This window comes from Culex pipiens, chromosome 2 (genome assembly GCF_016801865.2).
Source record: "Culex pipiens pallens isolate TS chromosome 2, TS_CPP_V2, whole genome shotgun sequence".
In the NCBI taxonomy this organism is placed as follows: domain Eukaryota; kingdom Metazoa; phylum Arthropoda; class Insecta; order Diptera; family Culicidae; genus Culex; species Culex pipiens.
In genome coordinates, this window is record NC_068938.1 from 173500412 (window position 1) to 173527962 (window position 27551).

At 35.3% G+C, this 27551-nt stretch overlaps 1 protein-coding gene across 3 annotated transcripts in view; it reads left to right on the top strand.

Annotated features, from left to right (window-relative positions):
- The first annotated feature begins 4608 nt into the window (after nt 1-4608).
- Nucleotides 4609-27551, top strand: part of LOC120416990 (phosphatidylinositol 4,5-bisphosphate 5-phosphatase A-like) — a 53785-nt gene continuing 30842 nt past the window's right edge. For 2 of the 3 annotated variants that reach the window (XM_039578920.2, XM_039578924.2), the window contains exons 1-2: nt 4628-4784; nt 10886-11256. In XM_039578920.2, coding sequence (XP_039434854.1) covers nt 11225-11256 — 32 coding nt within the window. In that variant the 5' untranslated portion in view covers nt 4628-4784; nt 10886-11224. Of the gene's footprint in view, nt 4785-10885; nt 11257-27551 lie in introns of all 3 variants that reach the window. The other variant, XM_039578921.2, reaches the window with a different exon arrangement.

Consider the following 27551-nt stretch of genomic DNA (forward strand, 5'->3'; position numbering starts at 1 on the left):
CGCCTTAAGGTAGGCAACCTGTGCAACGCGGTGCAGACACCTAGAGCTAGAGCAAACGAAACTGTCTTCATCCTTTTATTCCCCCTCACGGTAGCATTGTAAGCATTTCCGATTTTAAATCTCAACTGTGCTGAAATCTTAGGCGATTCGTGAATGAATAAATAAATAAATCGATCGATTGAGTACCCTGTAAGGAAGAAGGGAGATGCAAGTGAGTAAAAAAAAGTAGCAGTAGCATGCGGTACGAGTGAAAATTGTTGTACATATTAGTGCTTAATGTTTCGGAGAGACGAATAAAAATTGGAAGTAACTTTTAAGATTGATGAACGAAACGTGGAAGTTTTGATTTTGTTTTACAAGTAGAAAGAAAAGAAATTCCGTTGATACTAAGACCATTTGCTTCTTTAAAAATGTATAAAATAGTCAATAAACCACTTTATAAATCAGTAATATTTAAAAGAACTAATGTTCACTAGGGGAATTATGGAATGCATTATGAATGGAAATGAAATAAAGATTATTATTATTATTATATTAAATTCTGTAGAAATATGGAATACATACAAGTTTCAAAGTAAATATACAAATTAAATTTTCCATAGTGTAATCCTCTTGTCTTTCCCTATGGCATTAAAAGACTTTATGCCAAAATTTATAATCGAGGAATATTTAAAATCTATCTTTATGGTTAAATATGCAAAGAAAACATTTTTTATTTGAATTTAAAGTTCTTTTTAGCTTGGTTTCTGGAGCAATATGAAAGAAAGCTTGTAAAGGGTTTGTAAACTCTTAGTTGGGTTCCAAATATTATCAAAACATATTATTTACCGAGCAAAGGATTTTTTAAAATATTTTTTTTGTTTTTTTTTCGTACTAATTAAAATATTGCTGTATCTCGACTCGAAATAGTTGCATCCTATCAAAAAGTGATCAGACCCATACGTGTAGGAATTTCTTTAAAAAATACACTGAAATAAAATTACACATCATCCTCTAAATACCCTAAAATGTAGCAAAAAGCCTCACGAAAAATACAAGATGTCTTCCCTAAAATCTAAACACAGATCATAATTTTAAACTATTTCTCTAACCATAAAAATTTTCTAAAACCAATCGGAATCGATTCTTCAGACAATTTTACATAACAATTTACAAAACGTATTCAATTTTACATTAAATTTAAAAAAAAGCGAAAAGTTCGTCTAATTTTCAATGGATTTCATAGAACTAATATATCAAATATAAATATATGAAAATAAGTACTTTTTAAATAAAAAAATCTCATAACAAAACAATTAAATAATGTTTCTTAAATTAAATCAAAGCTGTTATGTTTGAGTCAAATCATTTATCATGTTTAGAGCGTCCAATGTCCCGTCCCAGGAATCCGAGATTTCCCGCAAAAAATATTTTTTCGTTTCGTTTTCGTAAATTTTTCGGAAATTCCCAAAATTCTTGCGGAAGTTAGAACCAATTTTAGAAAATTTATACTAAACTAAAGATGAAAAGAAAATTTTATGTCAGCATTTATTTCTGATAATGTTAATTTCTGAAGCGTTCAAAACTGAAAATAGATCTTGCTTAATGACTACCGTCATCTGGGGCAAATCGGGACTACAGTCTAAATAGGGACAGCAGTTTTCAGAAAGCGTTTAAATTTGGGAACAGATGTCACATTTGTTGGTCTTAGTCTGTTCTAATCGAAACCAATCAGAAAAATCAAAATATTGTGCTCGAACATGGTTAAAACTGCTGTCCCAATTCGCCCCATGTGTCCCGATTCACCCCAGTTGACGGGGGGTTTTAAATAAGCAATTTTAAGAATAATTGGATATTTAATCTTTTCCTGCCTAAGGGACCATCCATAGACCACGTGAACACTTTTTGGATAATATTGGATGAAAATTGAAAGCACTTTTTGGTGATAACTCGATAGGTTAGCATTTTAGCGGCCTACTATGTTCTGAAAAGTTGTTTATAACAAAGAATCACACATTTTTGCTGGAGACAGCAAAATGTTTTGAGTAGTGCGTCCATCCCGGGAATTCCCGGGACAAAAATCCCGGGAATTTTCCAAAACCGGGATTTCCCGAATACCGGGATATTTTCAAAATTGTCCCGGGAATTCCCGAAATTGAAAAAAAAAAACATTGTTGGTCTGCAAATTCGGATTTAGTTGTGCAACTAGATGACAAGTTGAATAATTAGTAATCTATAAGAATTTTAAGCTTTGCTTTTAAGCACCCAAAAAGCAAAAATTTAAAATTTTGTTTAGAGGACATCTAAAAAAAAAAAAATCTAGATATCAACATGATTTGGCATAATAGGAAAAATTTAATGAAATTATTAGTTTACAGATCCGCAAAATGTCTAGCGCTTCAAATATTTTCTATTTTATTTCTATTTTTGTAATACTGAGTATTATATGTACGAATGTTCATGATTTGAAATTTGAAATAGAATATTATATTAAATTTTGTTTCATCAAACACCGGAATCTGGGGCAAATTAGAACAAAAATTACGAACTATTCTCGAAAATCAAAGAATACGTATTTTGGAAAATTGAGTTTTTGTGCAATTTTTTTTCCGTGTGCCTATTTTTTTCTCAATAGTCCTCAACAACACCTACAACTTTGCCCAAGACACCAAATTGATCAGAATCAGAATATTTGAATATGTACGTACCATTTTTGTATTTTTTGCAGCCAAAATTGTATGGAGACTTGTATGGGTGAACCAATGACACAAAATTGCTTCTTTGGTCATAGGGAAGGCCCCCACAAAGTTTGAGCCAAATCAAAAAATACAAATAAAATCCATTTCCAGTTTTGGTTGAGAATTGCTCAGTTGGCAAGAGTAACTTATAGATAATTTGTAATATATCTTTTACATAAAACATGAAATTAAAATTTTGCATTGACTAATATCATTTTATTTGTTTTTGCTTCTTGTTTTTTAGCTTTTTCAAAGAAGTTTTTCAAGCATTTTTAGTTATGTGATATTAAAGAAACATATTTCATAAATACTTATTAAATTTGAATCCTATTGGATAAAAATTGTTGTTCATTCAAAATCCAAAGCACAACAAAGAATAAAAAAGATCATTTCTAATTTTTTTAAAGCTATTTAAAAACTGTCGTTCTTGTTTAGATTGAAGTGTAGATTATCACCAATTAATATAACATAACAAATATAATAAAAACATAGATTGTATGATTGTTTCAAAAATTTCCCGGGATCCCGGGAATTCCCGGGATTCCAAAAATATTTTTCCCGTTTCCCGGGAAATTCAAAACCCGGGAAAATTGGACGCCCTAGTTTTGAGCCTTTATTGAGGAGTTATAACTGTTTTAAAGTGATTTTGAGCCTTTTTTCAAGTTGCTATGTTTTCAAAAGGCGCATTTTGGTGCAAAACAGAGCAATGCACCTGAAAGCACACACTTTCAACTACTTTTCCTGAAAAAAAACTCCGCGTCTATTTTAGATATCTCAATTTGAATTTTACGGTTTTTTTAATCAATTTATTTATCATTTTACGCGGAATCTAATTGAAAACGAGGTGATAATCGGTAAATTAAATTATGAACAAAATCACGACAACCTTTCTAAATTGGCAAAATATTAAAGGAAATACTTTTTTTAAATGAAGAACATTTATTTAATTTTAACTTTATTGTTTTTGGGCTAAATATGCTTGTAATTATTATTATTTAACCCATGGAATTCCCGGGATTTCCCCGGATTTTTTTTTGATTCCTCGTTTCCCGGGATTTTTGTAATTCCAGGAAATTGGATGCTATAATTTCATTATTTAAATAGAAACGATGATTGCTTTGTTATTTAAGAGGGATAATCATAATTTGAGCAGATGTAAAAAATGCCATAAAATTGTATAATTGTGTCAGATAGTAAGATTCTTTAGGCTCGTTAATAAAGACAACTAACTAACTAGCCAGCATGAGACTTTTCAGAGAAAAAATTTAAAATAATCAAAATTAGGGTTTAAGCTAAATTCAACTGAAATTCGGTAATGGAGTTCATTATTGCTCATCGTATATCCGAAATTCGGTAAAATCTTATCATTTTGACAGTTGGTTTACCGATCTAAATTTTACCGATTTTTCAACTACCGAATTCGGTAATAAAAAAAAAGTGTGTGTATTGTCAAGATCTGAGAATTTCAATTTAAATTATTAGATCGAATTTCAGATTTGAACATAAGTCGTCTTTCCGTACCGAAACAAACTACAAGACTGTTTCATTATTCTCACAAACTTTTAACAACTCTCACACGTCTCAAATTCAATTTATTTCTCAAATATCGCTTTTACTACACTAAATTTTCCGTGCACCGTTCCCAAGACACCAACCACGCACCCCATAATACCACCCAAACGCCATAATGGCGCCCTGTCACGCTCCCTCGCGCCCGAGATGCTAGCCGACATTGTTTACGTGCGCACATGACTCTCTCATTCTCATTTTTTTCTTTTTCGCTCTCGCGCATCCCAAATTCCTCCCTCTCTCGTCGTTCTTCACACAAACAAGTAACTGCCGTCGAGCGCTGAGAACATTCCGGTTCGTTCAATGAGACAAAAACAAAATGTTTTCACCCGCGAGAAACTGTCAACCTGGGAGCGCGCGCGGTCGTCCCGCATTCTCTCGGTAGCCGCTGTCAGCAGTGGAAGTGTCAGAAGCGAGTACTCGCGCGGTCGCGTACTTGCGCGAATCGAATATCAATCGAAAGTGTGTTGCAGCAGTAACAACAGCATTTTCTCCCGTGTATGTGTGTGTGTGCGTGTGTGGGGGAGTGCAATATTGAGTTGCCTTTTTAAATTCCAATAATTGGGTGTGAATAACGCGAGTTTTGGCAGTAAAGTATGCTCGGAATTGGGCAGCCTTTGATGAGAGAGCTCTTGGATGTAAACAAACTGTGTGACTAAAAATAGATTATGCCCTAATGGAAATCATGTGAGAGGCAACAGTGGCGAAAAATCATTAATAAGTCGTGTCGCGTGTGTTTGTGCTTGTTTTTTTCGTGATATTTTGAAAGGGCATAACTTAAACGTGAAAAAATCCATATGTCAGAACCCATTACTCTTTCGTTCAGCAATGGTTTTCATTCCGTGAACAAAGTACGAAAAAGTCAACTAAGAACATTTTGTACGACCTCGTGTGTGTGTGCGATTTTGCAAGCCATAAAAAATATAAATATAAAAGTGGCAGAAGCTAACATGTGAGCAGCAGCAGTAGAAGCAGTAAAAAAAGAGCGGAGCTCGCAGGAAACCTCAGAAGAAAACAAACAAAATATTAAAGTGGAACGAGGCAGACACAACGTGGATATAAAACACACACGTGTGGTTTGGTGTCACTTGGGTTAAAGTGATAGTTAATAGCGACAAGAAAGAGTGAAGTTTAACTGATCGTGACTTCTAGGGCTGCCAGATTTTGACTCTGAGTCGAGAACAGAACACTGGTGAAGACTGAAATTAGTATACGAAATTCGTCTCTGTTAAGATAATAACATAAAAGCGGAATTAATCGAACAACTCGTATTTTAAAACTTAGGAGTGGCCACTCAGGTCGATTTTTGGATCATAGAAAATCACACCTTAAATGTTTAACCCTCTACGGCCAAAATTTTATTTTCGATAATTTTTATTTTCCCTTGTTCAGGAGGTCATTTTGAGCACATTTTGTTCTACGAAAAACTTTAATTTCTTGTTTTTTTGGTTTTCCTTGTTTCATTTTACTTATTTTTATTTGCATTTATCATGTTTTGTTTATGTTTGTTTCTGGTAGTATTTGGCTTATTCTACGACTTCATATCATTTTATCAAAAAAAAAAAAACATTAAAAACATTAAAAACATTAGCAAAGTTACATAAACAAGCAAAACTTCTAACCTTCAAGTTATTCAAAATTTTATGAGTTTTATTTTTTCAATGTTATTTAAAAATCAAAAATTTGTTGAAAAATTACCACTTTTCTGGTGTAATAGATTTATTTTTATCAAAATTTAGGTAAAACTAATATTCAACCTTCCAAAATTACACCTTCAAAATTTACACATTTTTATTTACTTTGTTCGAGAGTATGGCACGGAACGACGGCACCGACACTGGGATTCGAACCGGCGACCTTTCGACTGTGAGTCCAATGTGCGGTCCGATTGATCCACTCGGGTGTGACCGTCTTAAGCACTCAACTTAATATTTGAAGGTTCCTTCATTACTTTAACCCTTTCAGGCCAGAGTTTAAAAAATGATTTTTTGCAATTCCGTCCAGAAACTACTTACTTTTCCTATTCTTGAACGACGAAATAGCCTACTTTTCTGTACCAAAAATAACAGAATCGAATAGCAACACTTTTCAAAATAAATGCTGAAAAGTTCTACTTTTCAGCACTGAAATGGGTGCTGAAAAGATGAACTTTTCAGCACTTGTTTCGAAAAGTAACACTTTTCATTATTTTTTTGATTTAAACGATTTATTGACAAAATACATGAAAATTTGACTTAAAATTTCACTCAATGGGTGTTTTTCGGAATTGCAAAAAATGTTGTATGGAACTCGTTGCAAAACTTGATTTTTTCAGCATTCTTCGTATTTATCCAACTCGGTGAACCTCGTTGGATAAATGTACGACTCGTGCTGAAAAAATCCTCTTTTTGCAACTTGTTGCATAAACTACTATTATGATAGTAAACTTATTCTTATGACCATTGAAAAATTATAGACTTATTTTGGAAATTTTGATTTTCCTGAAAAAAAACAACATTGCAATACTTACAACTTGTTAAATCATTTATTTTAAACTGAATATTAAAATCGAAAAAAAACTTTAAAAGAAATTTGATAAAAACATTTTTTTTTTTAAATTGGTATTTCGATCCGGGCGGTTTCGGGATGTTTGACAGTTGCGTTGGAGAATTTGAACGGTGTGCGTCGTCGCGGTTATCACGCCGGATTTTCGTTGCCGTTTCCGTCTCTGTTGTCCCCCCGATTGTGTGTGTATTTCGATCCGGGCGGTTTCGGGATGTTTGACAGTTGCGTTGGAGAATTTGAACGGTGTGCGTCGTCGCGGTTATCACGCCGGATTTTCGTTGCCGTTTCAGTCTCTGTTGTCCCCCCCATTGTGTGTGTGTTTCGATCGGGGCGGTTTCGGGATGTTTGACAGTTGCGTTGGAGAATTTGAACGGTGTGCGTCGTCGCGGTTATCACGCCGGATTTTCGTTGCCGTTTCCGTCTCTGTTGTCCCCCCGATTGTGTGTGTATTTCGATCCGGGCGGTTTCGCGTTTTCGCATTTTATTTCGTTTTATCTTTCCACAGCCGGCTGTCTAAGATTAAATCATTTATGCTAAACTCAACACCAAATAACCGGGAATAGTCTCATCCGCATACTCCGACTGATTGCCTTGAGAATGCATAATACATCACACCATTAAACAAAATTTATTGATTATTGGGTCGCATCATCATCCTCTATGTTGAATCCTGGCCATTACCCTTACCCACTAACAAAATCCCAAGTAGAAGTAGTTTTCCGGCACACGCGGGGGTGTGGATATCGTATAGAACCCACCCTTGGTAGCAGCCTGTGCTAACTAACATTCCCGTCCCATTCCCTCGAGATCTACAAACTGACATGGCGGGCGCCGTTGGTGGCCAACGACTGTTTCCTATTCGCACCGGCTCTAGTTTTGATGATCGTGATGTTTTATCTTTTCAGCGCATTCATGAATGCTGTTGATAAGGGAAACATCATTTGATCGTTGAAGCGTGTGACCGGTTGTGCTGATGGGATATTATGGTCCTGTTCAGCAACGGAGAAGGACAACCATGGGTGGTCTCTCATGCTCATGCTCATGCTCATGCTCAATTTGATAAAAACATTTTTTTAAATTATTTCCAAGATATTTAGATTAAGATTAGCTGGTAGAAATTTTAATTACACTTTTTGTCCCTCGGCTCTGGTCGAGAGCGATGGAGAAGCAAAAAAAACTCTTATTATTACAAATTTAATTTCTAGAATCTAGAGTTTGAAATTTAAAAAAAAGTTGTTATTATCCGTTACACACTAATCCGTACATAAACCCGGCTTGCAAAAAATCCACGAATAGGGTCAAAAATCCATACGGAAAAATTTCGTACAGTTGGTAGCCTTACCTATAAAAGTATAACAAAAAAAGTGTGGCAGAAATTGAAACACCAAAAATATATACAGTCCAGACTCGAATATCCGAAGCCTCGATTATCCGAATTTTCGATTATCCGAAGGTTTGTATGGGACTTCGGATAATCGAATCACGAACAAAACACATTTTTTTTTTTCATTTTTTCTTTTTCTTGTTTTAAACATCAAATTCGAGTTCTGCGACCCCATTTCAGTCAAATTTTAATAGTTGATTGTCTTTATTGGCCGCCATCAGTGTTGCAAAAGAGTGATATAAAAGCTATCAATTGATTATCTCTGCACCAAAAACATCCGAGAGTATAGCGGCCGTCCCTATAGCTTCTGAGATCTCTTCTTGTGTCTCGTGATTCCCAGCGATGTCATTCTCGCTCTATCATTCTTCCCCTTTTCCTCGACTATGCGCTCTCACCGCTGAGTCTCTCAATCTCTCAGAAAAATGCTATGAGAGATCGCGAGATGGCGATTAGGAGCCGACCACGCAAGACGTCCCGTTAAACTGCCTTTTGCGAAATTGGTTTTGTGGCGGCTTTTGTGGTTAATCCCTGTTGCGGTAGCATGATCGTGGAAGCGGAAATGAGAGAGAAAAGGAAAATGTCAATCGCGAGTGTGTAAACACGAAAACGTGTTTGGCTATGTTCGGCGCTGAGAGCATCAATAAGGAGAGAAAAGCAGTTGTATTTGAGTCATGAATATTCAGGCGGGATAATTGTAGTTGCTGAGAGCTGATATTTTGATAATTTAACAACCCTGGCCGCCATCTTGAATCACTTTAGCTTAGCGTTTAGAGGCTCAACAATCAAAAATTAGATAGGGAAAATAGTAGTTTATGTAACAAGTTGCAAAAAGCGGATTTTTTCAGCACGAGTCGTATATTTATCCAACGAGGTTCACCGAGTTGGATAAATACGACGAGTGCTGAAAAAATCAAGTTTTGCAACGAGTTCCATACAACATTTTTTGCAATTCCGAAAAATACCCATTGAGTGAAATTTTAAGTCAAATTTTCATGTTTATTGTCAATAAATCGTTTAAATCAAAAAAAATGTTGAAAAGTGTTACTTTTCGAAACAAGTGCTGAAAAGTTCAACTTTTCAGCACCCATTTCAGTGCTGAAAAGTTGAACTTTTCAGCATTTATTTTGAAAAGTGTTGCTATTCGATTCTGTTATTTTTGGTACAGAAAAGTAGGCTATTTCGTCGTTCAAGAATGACAGGAAAAGTCGGTAGTTTCACGACGGAATTGCAAAAAAATATTTTTCGTGATTCGATTATCCGAGGTGAAATTTTTCCTACGCCTTCGGATAATCGAGTATGGACTGTATTTTGATAAGTCCGTTTCAAGAATGGAAAAATTTGGATCAAAAATCATATTTTGGAAATTATATTATTTTACAAACAACTTTTTCAAAAATATTGTAAAAAATATTTTGAGAAATAAATTGATTTTATTTAATAGAATGGAACATTTTACAAGTGTAATTAAGATGTCAGTAACTTTGTTTAAAGAATTACTTATTTTTGTCCATTTGTCATTTTGACCTAATTTCTATCGAATATTTGACATTTGATTTTTTTTTTTTGATCATTCTAACTTATTTCCATTCTACCTTTTTGGGTGTGGGATACAGCAACTTTAACTCAAAATTTTAAAGGACTTAAATAGAGGTCTTTTGTCAAAAATTAAGTTTTCACTCCAAATCTTGGATTTGGTTAATGCAGTGATGAGATACCGCAGCACCCAAACTTTAGTTTATGACCAAATGCTATGAAATTAAGATTATGGGCAGTTGAAAATTTCTATTTTAATGAACTCAAAAGAGATTTTCATAATATTCAAGAGCGTGCTGATACAACAACTTTAAACTTTACCAACTTTCTTTGTATGTAATTTCATAATAAAGGTTCTTCCATACCACTGAAAAAAATAATCAGTTAATGTTATGATTTACCTACATTTTTTTGTGTTTCTCTTTCCCGTTAAACCAAATAATTCAAAATAAGAAAATCCTGAAAATAAATTATAAATCTATTCTATATTATTGAAAAGCACTTGATCAATGTCATTGTACCTAAAAAACTGCGTTTCGGGTTTGCTTATAGAAAACAAAAAGTTTAATTTTATTTGAACTGAATGGTGACACATTTTTTAGCAAGGAGCCTCTTAAAACAAACTAGCATTCACAGTCTCACCATAACCTTGAAACATGAAAAACTACTCTCACTAGCATATTGCATTACACAATCCAGTTATCACGTCAAACCAGTTTCAGCGACCCTTCTCGCACCTACTTACTACTGGCAGCCCTATCACACTAACTTTACCCGACACCAGCGAAGTCCCCAGAATCGGTACCACCTGCAACGCGTCGCGACGCCACTCTCCTGCTGGTTGACGCCAGTTAGTTAAACCAGCTAGGCAGTGAACTTGGACCAGTCCAAGGTGGTCTGGTATTGCGCGAAAAGAGTGACATCTGCGTCGCCGCCGTTGATTTCCACCATGGCCACCTCGGATATTGGATTCGCAACATTTCCGAACAAAAGTGTCGACGCCTTGGCTCAACTAACTAATCAAGTTGGGCTTCGATAAATGGGACTCGAGGTCTCCCGATAAGATAAGCCCGCGATAAGTGGGTGATTTTTTGTCCCGCGGAATGAAATTAATGCTACAAGTGTGTTATCTACTTAGGTTCAACTAGTGCTGAATACGAGGAAGAAATACAAGCAAAAAAAATCGTGATCAAGCAAAAAGTGCTACAGTGTGCTCCAATTTAAACCCCGGAGAGGGATTCGACGACACGCCGCCGCCGTCTCCGTAGACGGTAACGTCACGCAGTGTCTCGTCTGACCTCAAGTGGTGAATTTGTCAAGACCAAAATAGAACCGACCGACCGGCGATTGAAATATAGATATTCGCCCAGGACGGCCCAGTAACCCCGAACAGCTGCTGTCCCCCGTAAAGATCGTACGACGGCGGTGAGAACGACTGGCGGATAGGTTGCTGGCAGAAACCTCATCAGCCGCCAAGATGAGTCGCACCGACAGCAACTGGAATGTCAAGTGAGTGTGGGAAATGTCCCGATAATAATTATTTCTAAATGTAGGCTACTAACAATTATGCTCTTCAATTTAAATATATCTCGAAAAAAAAAGTTTAAGCTACAGAGTTTGAACCAATTAAAAAAATGAGCAAAATTTACCAATATTGCAGAAAAATGCTCTAATTAATATATAGAGATTCATACACAGTAGCGTAAAATTTTCTTCTGGGCTATGTTTTTTTTTCTGAAATTTTTCACGTCCCGGAGATTCGATACGTTTTTGGTGATCAATTGAATCATTAAATTAAGATTATTAAGACTTTAAAATGAAGGAACCATTTCAACAGCTGGTTTTTCACTACGTCATATGAGAGAGAGGATGATTTAACGATCTGTGCCGGAACGATGGACGGAGGAGTTCAAGATATCGTCGCTCAAATACTCAGAATCTATGTAGTAATATGTATTTGTCAAATGCCTAAAAGAAATCAAGTGTGAATTGACTCGCTTCAAACAGGAAATACGAAATACCTGTTTCTTTTGTAAAATCCAGCTTGGGAAACCGAATTTTGGTTCTTAGTGCTATGATGCACTCAAATCATAGAAACATGTGTTTTTCAATAATAATTTATCAATTGAGATAAAATTCGTTTGAAGGTAAGAAACAAATCAACATAACTTTGCACAGCAAAATATGTTTGAAATACTTGTTAGCAGTTTTTCGGCAGTAATATAAAATAAAATGGTTTGGAATGCTGTCCTCTAAAATCAAAGTGATTCTCATAATATCACTGTGTGAGTTGACCATACTCTGCCATTCTCAAAAGATTGTAAAGGAAAAGGACCTTATTGTGAGAGGACAGTCACCAATGGCCTTGGCATGCCACCATACTTCACCGGTCGTCCAGAAGAACCCCGGAATACGCCTGCGGAGGATCGCTGATAAGCGAAAGCTTCGTCCTAACCGCAAGATTACTGCACCCTGGCCGATGGCAGTGGATACCCACTGACGGGAAGGGCCATCACTGTACAGTTTGGAGTACAAATGTTGTATCAGTTTCACCCGAACATTCAAAAGCACCAAGTTCTACGAATCCATGTGACCAAAGAGTTCTGCTGTGAAAATCTCAGAAGTGATATTGTTCTTCTAGAGCTACGCACGGCTGCGCAGTTTAACGATTTCGTGCTACCTGTTTGCCTTCCTGAGAGGGATGTTTCCTCCGGAGAGCTGGGAACCGTAGTTGGTTTTGGTTTTACAGAACACGATGAAATTTCTGAGTCCCTCATAAAGACTAGTCTACCGGTCATCGATACCATATTCATAATCTGGGTTTCCATGTTAAATTATCATTTAAACCCAAAATAAGACCAAAAATCGGTTTGTTGACGATTTGGTTCAATTTCAGATTCAGATTCAGATTCAGCGGGCATATGTATCTCGAGCTTAAAGAATAACACCCCTGAGATTTTTCAGCGTTTGTAGTGGATCTCCTCTTTCAAATGCCACCTGGCGCTTCAAATTTGGCTTGCGCCTTTTCGAGATATTTAGGTTTTAAATTTGCATCTGGGTTATTCTCTACCAACTCACACGAAATCGGGAAAAGTTGCCGTGAAACTTTGTCCTAATGGGTAACTTTTGTCCCTGATCACGAATCCGTTTTTTGATATCTCGTGACGGAGAAGCGGTACGACCCCTTTCATTTTTGAACATGCGAAAAAAGAGGTGTTTTTCAATAATTTGCAGCCTGAAACGGTGATGAGATAGAAATTTAGTGTCCAAGGGACTTTTATGTAAAATTGGACGCCCGATTTGATGGCGTACAAAAAAATCCGAAATAACGTATTTTTCATTGAAAAAAACACTGAAAAAGTTTTAAAAATCTCCCATTTTCCGTTACTCAAATTTAAAAAAAAATCGAAACATGTTATTTTAAGGGAAATTTAATGTAGAAGGGTCATTTTTTCATTTAGAACAAAATTTTTCATTTTAAAATTTCGTGTTTTTTCTAACTTTGCAGGGTTATTTTTTAGACTGTAGTAATGTTCTAAAAAGTTGTAGCGCAGAAAATCACAAAAAAAAATGATATGTAAACATAAGGGGTTTGCTAATAAACATCACGAGTTATCGCGATTTTAAGAAAAAAAAGTTTTGAAAAAGTTACTTTTGCGTTTCTCTTTGTTTCGTCGTCCGTGTCTGTCGCGGGTGACCATGAACGGCCATGATCAACGACGACCAACTTTTTCAAAACTTTTTTTTCGTTAAATCGCGATAATTCGTGATGTTTATAAGCAAACCCCTTATATTTATAAATCAAAATTTTTGTAATTGTCTGCTCCACAACTTTGTAGAAAATTGTTACACACTAGTAAGTAAATGTTGGCCCCGGTCTAACATAGAGGTTAGGTCGTTAGCTCAGTCCAGGTGTAGGAGTCGTCTCCCTGGGTCCTGTCTCGGTGGAGTCGCTGGTACACAGCAAAAAATCCGATGGTAAAATCGCATGCAAAAGCATGCACATCACCTTTGTGAGCAAAAGCATGTAATATTGTATGAGAATACGTGTACACAAAAAGCATGTATGAGTGAAAAAAATATTTTGCACACCCCAAAAATAACAACAATCAGGTGAGAGTCACATCCAGATTATCAAGTCCGCGCCCCGGCCATCTCGGCTATCTCACCGTCTTGTAAATGCTTGGTTCAACGCCAATGTACCAGTAGCTTTCCCGTACGTCGTATACTGTATTTACTGTATAGGGACCATCCATAAACCACGTGGACACTTTTTTTGGGGTTTTGTATGCCATACCCCCCCCCCCCCCCCCCTAAAGTGTCCACGTGGTTTATGGGTGGTCCCATACAATGTATGGGGAACTTACAGCTACATCGGTATTGATCCAGACTAATTCACATCGGCGAAATAGCCGAGAGGGTTGGGGCGCGGACTTGGGAATCTGGATATAACATTCACCAGGTTATTGTTATTTTTGGGGCGGGCAAATTTTATTTTTTTTCATGGATGCTTTTTATGTACATGTATTCTTATACAATATCACATGCTTTTGCTCACAAAGGTGATGTGCATGCTTTTGCATGCGATAACAATCCAAAGATCGTCAGTTCGAAGAACACTTTCACGCGCAGCGTAAAACGCGCAAGCGTAAAAGTGCTGGCGTTTATGCTTCGACTTGACGACTTGTCGATCTTTCGAGCGAGAACGGGCCGGGACTTCGAATTTGATGTTCAGTATATGATTCTGTATAAAACCAAAAATTTAATAGGAAAAAAAATGCTTAAAAATAAGACGTAAAACACTAATATGGCTATATCTCTGGAAATAATTTTTGGAAAAGCTTCAAATTTTGGGCCCAAGCAGTTTATGGCGCATGTTTTCGAATGGCTTTATGTTTGAAACTGAATTCTTTCAATTTGATAGTGTTATCTGTAAAATAGTCCAAAAAATACCTCTAAAAATGGCATTGACCACATTTACTGGTCGAATATTTTGAATCGAAAAATAGAATGTTCGTCTCCGACCCCACATCTGAAATATAAAAATTGTGGGTTTTTCGAGCGGTTTTCCAATGATGGAAGACACAAATTTTTAAGAGCGGATACAGACATCGCACAACTCCCCGCCGTGCACGATTTTTCCAAAAGCAAACCTTAAACCTTTCTTTTGTAAGAGAGGCAAAAAGGTAAATTTTTTCAAGATTTTTTTTTCTATATTTTTGTATATAAACCCGATAACAAAATCCGTTCTAAAGACCAACACAAGACAAAGTTTTTCAAATTGTAAATACTTGTATGGTCAAACTGTTGATGCAAAATGTCTTCTTCGTTCATGGAAAAGGAACAAACAAATTTTTATCCAAATAAAAAAAAAGTAATCGTTGTCCGAAGTGTCAGAGAATAGCTCTAGTTACAAATGGGATGGAGCCACTTTTGGTAGGAAGAAATTAGGAGGTTTCTGGAAATTTAACTTTTCTGACATATTTTTGACTTTCTAAAATGTAGAAAATTGTTGTACATGCCAAACCAAGCGAATTTGACACTTTGCATCAACCTGCTCTTTTTCGCCGAAAACCAAACTTCTCCTTAGTTTTGTGTCCTCCGTTGCACTGTATAGAAACATGCCAAATCTATTGTGTTCCCTGGTGACCTACGCACAAAACTAATGGACAATTGACATCTTCAAATTGCCCCAAATCCGTCCGTCTGGCCCAATAATCATGCCGCCGCTCATTGGTAGTGTAAACTAAGGTAGCTAGGCGTGTGATTGCTTACTCGTTAACTCGTGGTGAAACCCAAATTTTCTGAGGTGTACTTTTAAAGTTCTCTTACGTTGTTGATTTACGAATTACCGAACAATCGAGAAATTTGAAATTTCAAAAAAGGTCGCTTAAAGCTATAGCAACAACTCACCTATTCACAACTAGTTACCTTGACCCTCACCGGTTGAACTTAGTTCGCACGTTCTCACACTTGAGATGCTGTGTTGCTTGCTGTTGAGTGATCGCGCGCGATAAGAACCTTCTAGGTATTCAACAGACATAGAGCTGTCAAACGAGAGAGAGAATGCGAACGAACTACGGGGAAACAAACGTGGTTCGTCTATCGTTCTCGCGAGCAAGCATTTGAAATTCAAAACAAGTTTCCCATCGCAAAATAACCGGAGTGAACCGTGCTACGAATACTTTGAACAGGACTTGAGTTAGCCGCTTTTGTTAGTCACGTGAGGGGCAAACTATCAGTATGATATCACGTCGAATTTTGGACACCTAAGTGGTAACCCGAATTAACATGACCACATTGGCGCGGAATTCGCTAATGGACGAGGTCGTTTGACCAGCTGAGATAAACAACCCAAATCTGGCCAGCAGATGTTCGCACATCCACGAGGTGTATTATCAGAAAAAAGTCAGAACGCGTTATCTGTTCCTACCTTGGTAACAGTGAAATATCATGTACTGGTAAAACGAGTCACGTTGATGTTTGTTCTCGACGCTGGTTGTAAAGTTATATAATTAGTCGCGGTTTGGCGCATAATTCGACACACGACTAGGTATGGGAAAGGGTTGGGAAAATGGCAATTATTGAGCCTTTGTTTCGTTCGAATGCAATCAATAATGAGGCGAACTTGTTTTTTTTCTAGTTTTTCTATTCAAAACGAATTGAAAATACGTGCTGCTGCTAAAAATAAGGATACTATCCTTTCTTAATCAGTCTTTCCTCAAAATATTAAAGAAATCTTGTTTAATTTTCGTTTGATGTTTATGGTTTGACTTTGCATCGCATATCGATTTGCTAATCCCCCTTCCTGAACAGCATGCGATAGATTTTTTTTTGAAGGATAACAGGTTCGTGACACTCTGGAGAACACACGACCAAAAAACACATCTACTTGTACGTTTATTTGCATGTGGTCAATACACCTGCATATCGTAGTGGTGTAGGAGACGTTGGTCTGGATGGAAAATCGATTCGATCGGTTGGGAAGCTTATTTAGGAAAGACTTTAATATCTACAAAATTCCCGAGCAGACGGAAATAACAAGGGAATAACATTTTTTGATATTTTAAAATACTAGGCCAATAACATTTTATGTTATTTATAATAAGATTTGTTATTCGTCGTTATGATTTTTCTGTTATTGGATTGTTATTGTAATAACTGACTGATAACATTTTTAGTTATTCTTCGAACAAATCTCTGTCATTCAAAAAAATCAAATTATTCGCTCTACAGCATTGCCTTGGCGTTCTCGATTGCGAGATTTCTACTCGAAACTAGGTGTCCGAAGGCTTGATTGTTGAGGCAATCTTTGTCATTATTTTTTTTTATTTCAACAACTAATCCGATCATCCCAATAACAATTGGAGGAATTTTTCTATAACAAAAAATGTTATTCCAATGTTGTTTTGGCTTTCTACCATAATCAGACCAATAACAATTTTTTTTTTATGATAACATAAACTGTTATTAAACCCTTATGCAAAAAAGGATTTTTCAAGAAGATTCCATAACACTTTCTGTTATTTTAACAGTATTTGTTATTGAAATGGCATGAATTTTGTTATTACCGTCTGCCCGGGTTATGCAAGAGAAAAATTTGGTAGCATACCAATTTAAGGTATTCCTTTGATATAGCAAAATTGCAGAGTTTGTCACTGATTAAACACCACAATTTGGTGTTATTTTAGTATTACATAATTTTATCATGAACTATAGGAAAATTTTGACCAATTATGATAAGGTAATTAATTTTGCGCTAAAGTGATGTCTCAAATCGTATGCTTTTATTGAAAAACGAAAATTTCAAACTTGATTTTTAAAAAAATTGATATACCCCCTAGAGCAGTTCTCTACGGAATCGGTCTTTTTTCTTTAATTTTAATTTTTGTATTTTTTAATTCGGCTGAAACTTTTTTGGTGCCTTCGGTATGCCCAAAGAAGCCATTTTGCATCATTAGTTTGTCCATATAATTTTCCATACAAATTTGGCAGCTGTCCATACAAAAATGATATGTGAAAATTGAAAAATCTGTATCTTTTGAAGGAATTTTTGATCGATTTGGTGTCTTCGGCAAAGTTGTAGGTATGGATATGGACTACACTGAAAAAAAAAATGATACACGGTAAAAAAAATTTGGTGATTTTTTATTTAACTTTTTGTCACTAAAACTTGATTTGCAAAAAAACATTATTTTTATTTTTTTTTATTTTTTGATATGTTTTAGAGGACATAAAATGCCAACTTTTCAGAAATTTCCAGAATGGGCAAAAAATCTTTGACCGAGTTATGATTTTTTGAATCAATACAGATTTTTCAAAAAATCGAAATATTAGTCGCAAAAATTTTTCAACTTCATTTTTCGATGGAAAATTGAATTTGCAATCAAAAAGTACTTTAGTGATTTTTTTGATAAAGTGCACCGTTTTCAAGTTATAACCAATTTTAGGTAACTTTTTTGAAAATAGTCGCAGTTTTTCATTTTTTAAAATTAGTGCCCATGTTTGCCCATGCTTGAAAAAAATATTTTTGAGGAGCTGAGAAAATTTTCTATATTTTGCTTTATTGAACTTTGTCGATACGACCCATAGTTGCTGAGATATTGCCATGCAAAGGTTAAAAAAACAGGAAAATTGATGTTTTCTAAGTCTCCCTAAACAACCCACCATTTTCTAATGTCGATACTCAGCAACTCTAGGTCCGATTTACAATGTTAAAACATGAAACATTCGTGAAATTTTCTGATCTTTTCAAAAAAAATATTTTCAAAAATTTAAAATCAAGACTAACATTTCAAATGGGCGTAATATTGAATGTTTGGCCCGTTTAAAATGTTAGTGTTGATTTTAAATTTTTGAAAATATTTTTTTCGAAAAGATCAGAAAATTTCACGAATGTTTCATGTTTTAACATTGTAAATCGGACCTATAGTTGCTGAGATATCGACATTAGAAAATGGTGGGTTATTTGGGTGAGACTTAGAAAACATCAATTTTCCTGTTTTTTAACCTTTGCATGGCAATATCTCAGCAACTATGGGTCGTATCGACAAAGTTCAATAAAGCAAAATATAGAGAATTTTCTCAGCTCTTCAAAAATATTTTTTTCAAAGATGGGCAAACATGGGCACTAATTTTAAAAAATGAAAAACTGCGACTATTTTCAAAAAAGTTACCTAAAATTGGTTATAACTTGAAAACGGTGCACTTTATCAAAAAATCACTAAAGTACTTTTTGATTGCAAATTCGATTTTCCATCGAAAAATGAAGTTGAAAAATTTTTGCGACTAATATTTCGATTTTTTGAAAAAATCTGTATTGATTCAAAAAATCATAACTCGGTCAAAGATTTTTTGCCCATTCTGGAAATTTCTGAAAAGTTGGCATTTTATGTCCTCTAAAACATATCAAAAAATAAAAAAAATTAAAAATAGTGTTTTTTTGCAAATCAAGTTTTAGTGACAAAAAGTTAAATAAAAAATCACCAAATTTTTTTTACCGTGTATCATTTTTTTTCAGTGTAGTCCATATTCATACCTACAACTTTGCCGAAGACACCAAATCGATCAAAAAATTCCTTCAAAAGATACAGATTTTTGAATTTTCACATATCATTTTTGTATGGACAGCTGCCAAATTTGTATGGAAAATTATATGGACAAACTAATGATGCAAAATGGCTTCTTTGGGCATACCAAAGGCACCAAAAAAGTTTCAGCCGGATTAAAAAATACAGAAAAAATCGAATGACCGAAATCTCAGAGAATTGCTCACATGTAAGAAATCGTAAAATTTCATAATTCACAAAATTTATTGAATCCTCTGAAAAGATGATTTTCAATCACTCCTGAAAGTTTCATGAAGAAATTTCATGAATAAACTGAGTTAGAGACGTTAAACTTTGAGAGCGTTTTTCTCTAAACACCGAGTTCATTTACGGGTGCCACGATATCTCGAGATGGGATGGACCAAATTTGCTGAAATTTGAGCTGAAGACTCTTAAGATATATGCCGTGTGCATGACGAAGCACGATTTTGAAAATTTGCTTTTTAAAAAAATACAAAAATCAAAAACTGACAAAAAAATTTATGAAAAACATAAAAATATTTTTTTTTTAAATAAACTTTTTGAAAATCGGCCTTCGTCATGCACACGGGACTGGTTTAACTAGTCTTCACCAAAATTTTGAGCCGATTTGGTCATAGCAGTGTAGAGATATCGTGGCACCCGTTTTTCGAAACTGCTAACTTCAAATAGCTATATCTTGGCAATGATACGACCAAATGTCTTCAAATTTGTTTTGTTAACAGATGAAAATGTATATTTTAAAACCCTGAAAACAGATTCAAAAATAACTTTCAATGTGTGCTCATACCAACCTATAACTTTTTTCTCGATTTACATGTATGTAACCCCTTAATTGATAATCTATCTTTTTGCTGTCTTGGGCAAATTTGTAGGTTATGGTTAGAAATAGAATAGATATATGGAAATTTTTTAATCGGTTTTATTATTTGAATTTCTATCACTAAAAGTTCAATTCCCAACAAACGTATTTTGGAATTTTCGATTTTTTTGTTTTTTTTTTTTATGGGACTAAAAATGCATCTTTTGCGCTAGAGTTTAGGATGGTGCAAAATCTGATACTGGAGACATTTTTTTTTAAAAGATGATGATTTTTGTAAAAAAAATCTAAAATATTGTCAAACAAAAAATGATTATATGATGAAAAGCCTAATTTGCAATCGAAAATTACTTTTTATTGTGATGACAGGTTTCGAAAAATATTTAGTTTTTTTTTCGAATTTAAAAATATTTTATATCAAAAAATTAAACCGTGGAAAAAAAGATGAGAAAATTTCTTACAATTTTCTTTTACAGACTTTGTTGATTGGACTGCTAGTTGCTCAGATACAGGCTCTTAAAGCATACATTTTGTCAAAAAAGATTTTTTCTTGGTGCCACTTAATTAGCCCTCATTTTTTAAGTTAAGATTTCTTGAAAACTTTTGGAAACTATTGGTTGGATTTTCAATGTTAAAATTAGTAACTTTTGTCCAACTTTTAGCTCCACCCCAAATAAAAAAATGGAAATTAAAAAATCTAGCTTTTCACTAGAAAATGTCTTCGATAATTTTTTAAACCCTTTCAAAATTATGTTGATAGAACAGGATAACAAAATTCTCAAAAGATCATGTCTAACATTGACAATCGAACCATTACTTTCAAGATATCGCGAGTTGAAGCTTTGAAAGGCATAGCAATCTGACCAAAAACCCAAAAACAGGAAAAAAATATGAACAGACTTTATAAATAGACTTTATCAACTTATCATGATTTTAGATTTATTTTCAAAACATCAAATAAAAAAAAACAAATGATTCGCTCTACAACATTGCGTTGGCGTTCTCTATTGCGAGATTCCTACTCGAAACCAGGTGTTGTGGCAATTGCAAACCTCTTTTTAAACCTAAGCTTCCCATCCACCGCGGGATTCGAACTGACGACCTTTGGATTGTGAGTCCAACTGCCTACCAGCGACTCCACCGAGACAGGACTTGGGGAGACGACTCCTAAACCTGGACTGAGCTAACGATCTAACCTCTAGGTTAGACCGGGACCAACATTTACTTCCCCGTCCGACGGAAGGCGTGATCAGACCAATCTCGTCTCGAAAAATGCCACCGGGATCTTCTGGGATCGAACCCAGGCCGACTGGGTGAGAGGCAACCACGCTTACCCCTACACCACGGTCCTGGTTTCATTATCAAAAAATATCAAGATCATTTTAAACTCTAGCGCAAAAGATGCCGTTTAAATAAAACATGTATAAAAATTGAAAAAAACATGCCACTAAAAATTTTATTTCGAGCTTTTGACCCCCCCCCCCCCTCCAACACCTCAAAATTTCCTAAAAAATCAGGAAACATAAAACAAAAAAGTCAAAATTTTAAATTTTAATACAACATTTGTTAAATGTTTAGAATACATTGTATAACGCCTATTGAAACATTTTCCATAAAAAAAGACATTTTAATATGTTAAAAAAAAAAAAAGTTTAGGACCACAAGACTTAAAAGTTATGGAAAATAAAAAAGCAAAGCAATCCACTTTAACGACCCCCGGGTCTTTTGTGGGCTCTGTTGCAAGTTTCTGCTCATTTCTAGGCGTCCGAAGGTTATGTGTGGTGAGTCACTCAAAACCTCTTTTACGCTAATGGACCGACGTTTTACTTCCCTATCCGATAGAAGGCGTGGTCAGGCAAATCTCGTCTCGAAAAATGCCACCGGTTCAGTCTGGGATTGAACCCAGGCCATACTGGGGTTTGGAGGCTACCACGACCTATGGAAAATATATTTTTATGAATTCATTGGCATTTTGCAAATTTTTTATGGTTGCATAACTTGTATGATGTTTTTATTTTTTTTTAATAATCATTCTTAAATTTGAATTTGAAATGAAAATGCTAAATTCTTTAGATTTAGGGAGCGTTATTTTATTACGTAGTTAGGGGGAAAGGCCGTGTTACGGTCCATACATTTTTTTTTTAAATTTGTATGGAAATTTTGTTACGAAGCTGGGGGGGGGGGGAGCTTAAAATCATTTTTTGCGTTACGTAATAAAAGAACGAACCCTTAATCCATTTTCTACATAAAGTATTAAGCCAACATTATTGAGCCAACTTTCAAAAAAGATATACGTTTTGCATTTAATAAAATGATCTGCTGAAATTCTTTACGAAATCATGCCTGCCTCTTTTGTATTTTTACAATCTTAAAAAAAATATAGCTTTCGGAAGAACATATCTCGTGCTCATCCAATACCTTTTTAATTGAACCTTTAAAATTCGCCATCCTGCGCCGCCGCTGACAACTCAGCTCAGCCCAGCTTTAGTGCAAGTTTCCGGTCAGTTAGTCCAGTTATAAAAAAAACAACCCACCCCCCCAACTGGAGGTCAAGGTTAGCGATTTTCTACACCGGCACGGTGTTTGTATCACGTTCCACCTGCCTGACCACTGGAACTTGGTGGTCGTCATCAACTTTTGCCGGCGCCACGTACCAAGATCATTCGGTCAAAGGTTGCAAACATTCACGGTTGTAATTTTCTTGGAGTTTTTTTACTGGAGTTGTGTTAAATTTATTGACATCTCACCTAATACAAAATCGAGAAAATGACGCCAACCTGTGAAAGTTACGATGTTCGATGGAAACTATGATAGAATAGAAACTAACCACCTATGACCAGAGTTGTTGTGGTGAGTCCAGCTGGTCACGTGTTTGGACAGCTGTTTTATTCATTTATGAACCTGCACCAGGAAGTCACAGGACTAGTTGACGAAGCAGTTGTACAGATATTGAATCGGTTGTTTTGATGGTGATTATTTGAGTTGAGCAATAGCAGATATCTTGAAAAAATCACCGTTCTAGATTTTCACATCCTTCCAAAGGCAAGAAACTCTTATCAAAAGCCACAATTATCTCGGACCACCTAGTGCACTTCCGGCAACTTGGTCACGTTTCCGCGGGTTGTTTGACCTAGATAGCAAGTATAAAGCGAACCGTGCAGCTAGATTGCACTTTATATGCAATCTATTCTTCTGGTTGCATTCAAGTTACCTCAACCAAGAGCTGAATGGAACAAGAAAAACCCCTACTTTTGTAAGATGCTCGATAGAGCACAAATTCCGGGGAAGTAATCAAAAGGTCGCCACCGACTTTTTATGGCTTACTGGAAGAATCGATGCCTTCCATTATTACCATTGAGAGAGGTAGTAGGCACTTAAACGCTGATTGAAACTAAATTCGAACACTTTGAAGTGGGAGCTTTTGTGTTTGTTCACGTTGAGTAGTCACATATTGATCGAATCAGGAGCAGTTCTTGCGTGTTCTATCGAGAAACCAAACTGTAGAGTTTACGTAAGGGGAGAACTAATATTCGAGCTATGTTAAAATGAATAGCTAAAACATGGCACCGAGCAAGCCCAAGCATGATAACAACAACAACCACGCTGGTCACCCTGTATGATGTTTTTCTGGTGGAATGGCCCACGACCCATCAAAGCAACTATTTTGGGATTCGTTATGTAAATTGGGTTGGTGGATGAAAGAGTACATTCGGACTCCGGTTGGACCATAAATTACGGGTGATTTTTTCCCCCCTTTTTTCTGTGGCAGAAGCCATTTCTCATGTGCCGTTTTTGACGACGCAGGTCGAGGACGTCCACGGAGAGGTTAAATCTGGCTGTGGTAAAGTCACAGCAGAGTATGCGATGACGAGTACACTGCAAGTGACACAACGGATTGTGACACGTTTTTGCAACGTTGCACTATGGTACATTGGGTGGCCAAGTTTCAAAAAAGTTATCTTCTCCAAATATTTTTTGGTATTTTTTTCTCGAATGTAAACATTCTAACTAAGAAAATCCAAATTTTCAAAGCTCTAAGTTTGTTCATTACGGAGATACGCAAGCTAAAAGTCAAAAAATGGAGTAAAAAACTAGCGTTTTTCGTAAAAAAGGCGGATTGTTTAATTTTAACATAGCTCTGCCATTTTAAATATTTTATTAGGACAATTATACATCGTTGGAAAGGAAATGAGATAAGCTTTGAAACTATTAGTAGATAAAATGTTGTTTCCAAACCAAAAACTGAAGTTTTCATCGAATAACTGAAGCATTTTTTTGACAAAACTTATTTTCTTGTGTTTGTTAATCGAGTACTTTTTTCGCTAACCGATGTTAAACATGAAACTAAGATCACTTGAAAGATTGGATCATAATCTAACATTGCTGAAATTTCTAGCCTGCGATTTTTTGCGTTTTCGGAGATATGCCATTTTGAACATTTACGTTTTATCAAAATTTGCAGCAATCTACATATGCACCCGTTTATTCCACTTGCTTTGCTACCTACTTCGTGGGCATCGTCGCTTCAAAAATCAATACCTAGTTTCAAGAAGTTCGAAATGACTTTATTGGAATTTTCTGTTGCCTACATTTAAAATTAAGTGCCTTAGTCAAAATAAGGTATTCGTACCGAAGTTTCTCAAGCGAAACAGGAGAATCTCAGTTTGATACCGAAAAAAGTATTCAGCAAAATATTGACTTAGCATGATGAATTTCTGCGATCAATCCATGAAACTGATCCACATTTAAGTTCAATGTTGGTTAGTACAAAACATCATAAAAAGTACCTTTAACATATCCTGAAGCCGTCAGAAACTCTATAATCAAATGAATTTTCATGAACAAGGACATTAGGATTAGTATGAATATGTTTTGTATTTTATCGTTTTACTTCATAATCAATATTTTGAATAAAATTAATTTTTCTGTTATTTGATTTAACAATTAAAATTTTCGCAATTTATGCCCATAAGGGTGGAGGAAGGGGGGGGGGGGTTTCTCAAGTTATATGACACATGGACTCACATAAAAAAACACACAGCAGTAAATAATACATATTTGACTTAAAATGAATTTAATACGCTTAACAAAATTTTGTTAGAGGGGAGGAGGGGAGGGGGGGGGGCTGAAAGAAAGAGGAAGGAGGGGTTGTGTCCTTAAAGTGGGGATGTATTAGCTTATCCATAATTTAATAATATAAACTTGCAATACAATATATACGCAATTCTGTTGCACTTGCAAATGTATGAAAAGACTATTTATTATAAACTATTGAAAGACATGAAAAGTCATAAAAATGGACGTATATCATTTCAATACCATACAATTACCCAATTTTTTATGAAAAAAAAAACATTTAAAAAGCAAAAAAAAATTTGGCCGCCTGTTTGTATGAAGATGGTCCATAGTGCGTTGTAGGGAAGATGACATTTTTTGGTACATGATGGCTTTATGACTCGTGTGCGAGATTTTTGCTCATAAATGGTAACACTTGAAATAATGTGAACGATGACTCTAATGATAGTTACTACATACGCTGTTCACCACTTAACAACTTAAAAAAACACCGTTTCGACGAAAATTGTGCAGGTCAAATTTTGATTGGCTAATTAAAAATTAATTATAACCCAATATTTAGCAATATCAACAAGCTTGCTTTTTCCAGAATCACATCGAAGTGTTTTTAAATGTCCCACAATGCACAGTGGTCTAGATAGGTCTAGATCGCAAAATTAAGTAGAAAATTGATTTTCCGCAAAAGTAGTGAAGTATTGGAGCTGGTGTCTTCAGGAGAGTTGTAGCAAATAGGAAAGAGCAACATTTGGCTTGGTTGAAAATCAGGTTGGTTCAGGTTACTATGTTTTAGAAAATGTAACTTTTCAGGAGAACTTTAAGGTTTTTTTTTTCTTTTGAGTTGTTGGGCATGCCAATCCAAGAAACTTTGTCGAATAAATCATAATTTTATCTCGCAATCTATGCCTCGTATGACTTATTTTGTCAAGAGAATCAGAAAAAATCCTAATAAATCAATGGGTTCATATGATTATATTACATAGAAACCCAAAAAAATACCAAAAATTGATATTTTGAAAAACATAAAAAGCAGAGTATTCGCTCTTCAACCCACAGGTCTTGGCGGTCTCTATTGCAAGACTCTAACCTAGGCGTCCCAAGTAACATTTTTTTCTAGGAGTTCTACAAGAGCTCTTCAAGATAGCTACAGCATAGCAGTTTGGACCGCGGTAGGATAAAATTCTCTTCAAAACTTCTTCAGGAGTTTGGAAGAATACTTGAAGAGAGTTTTATCCTACCGCGGTCCAAACTGCTAAGCTGTAGCTATCTTAGAGAGCTCTTGTAGAACTCCTGGAAAAAAATGTTACTTGGGGTCCGAAGGCTTGAATGTTGAAAGCACCAAAACCTCTTTTGAAACCTAGTTCCCTTCCACTCCGGGAATCGAAACCTTTGGATCGCAACTTATTTTTTATTAAATTATAAAAAAGGAAACTAGATTTTTTTTTTTTCGAAAATAAATCGATCTCTATTCTCACTATTTACGACAAACCATTTTCAAAAATGCTTGAGCTTTGGCATCTACACTTTTTAAAAGCTCTGAACATAAACCCAATAAAAAATAGTTTTGTTAAAGAGAACAAGAAAGTAAAAGTTAACGGACCTGTCCTAAACAAAACAATTTTATACATCTTAAATAAGATTGAGATTTGATAATTCGATAACTCATACCTAAGTCTTGCTAACTAAGCAAATCTCTTTCGTTTTTTTTTGTATTTTTTAACATTCCAACTTCCAAGGCTCCAAAAAAGTTGGAACGGTGACTTCAACCCGCTGGTTCTCGGGCATAACTCAACCAATCAATACGATTCTTTTTTTCCAGTGATTTTTTAAAATGTCTAGATGACACTACACACAAAAAAATATTTCCGAATGTTACATCATTTATGATGTAACACTTTTGCACGTCATTAAACATTTTAATTTAAATGCAATTTGATGTAAATTTGCAACAAATTGTACGTAAAACATGATTTATAGAAATATAGAGAATTTTTTCAGCCTTTCAAAATATTTGTTTCAAAGGTGTTCGCAGTTTATTTTCAAAGAATCCTGTTAATAAACACCTCCAATTTTTGAGTATGTTACGTAAAATTGTCCAAGGAATTCAATTATAATATTATAAGACATAGGCTCTTTGGTCCAGAGATACAGTCAAAACGGTATTTTAAAGTTTCATACGATCTTTTCAAGTGTTAGGCTAGATTGTTGAAGCTTTTAACTATTTTTCTTTGAACGGCCAACTAACTGATATTTCATTTGCTTATAGGACAGCTAAAATCGGTTGAAATGGCGAGGAGTTTAATATTTGAATAACCCCAAAGCTG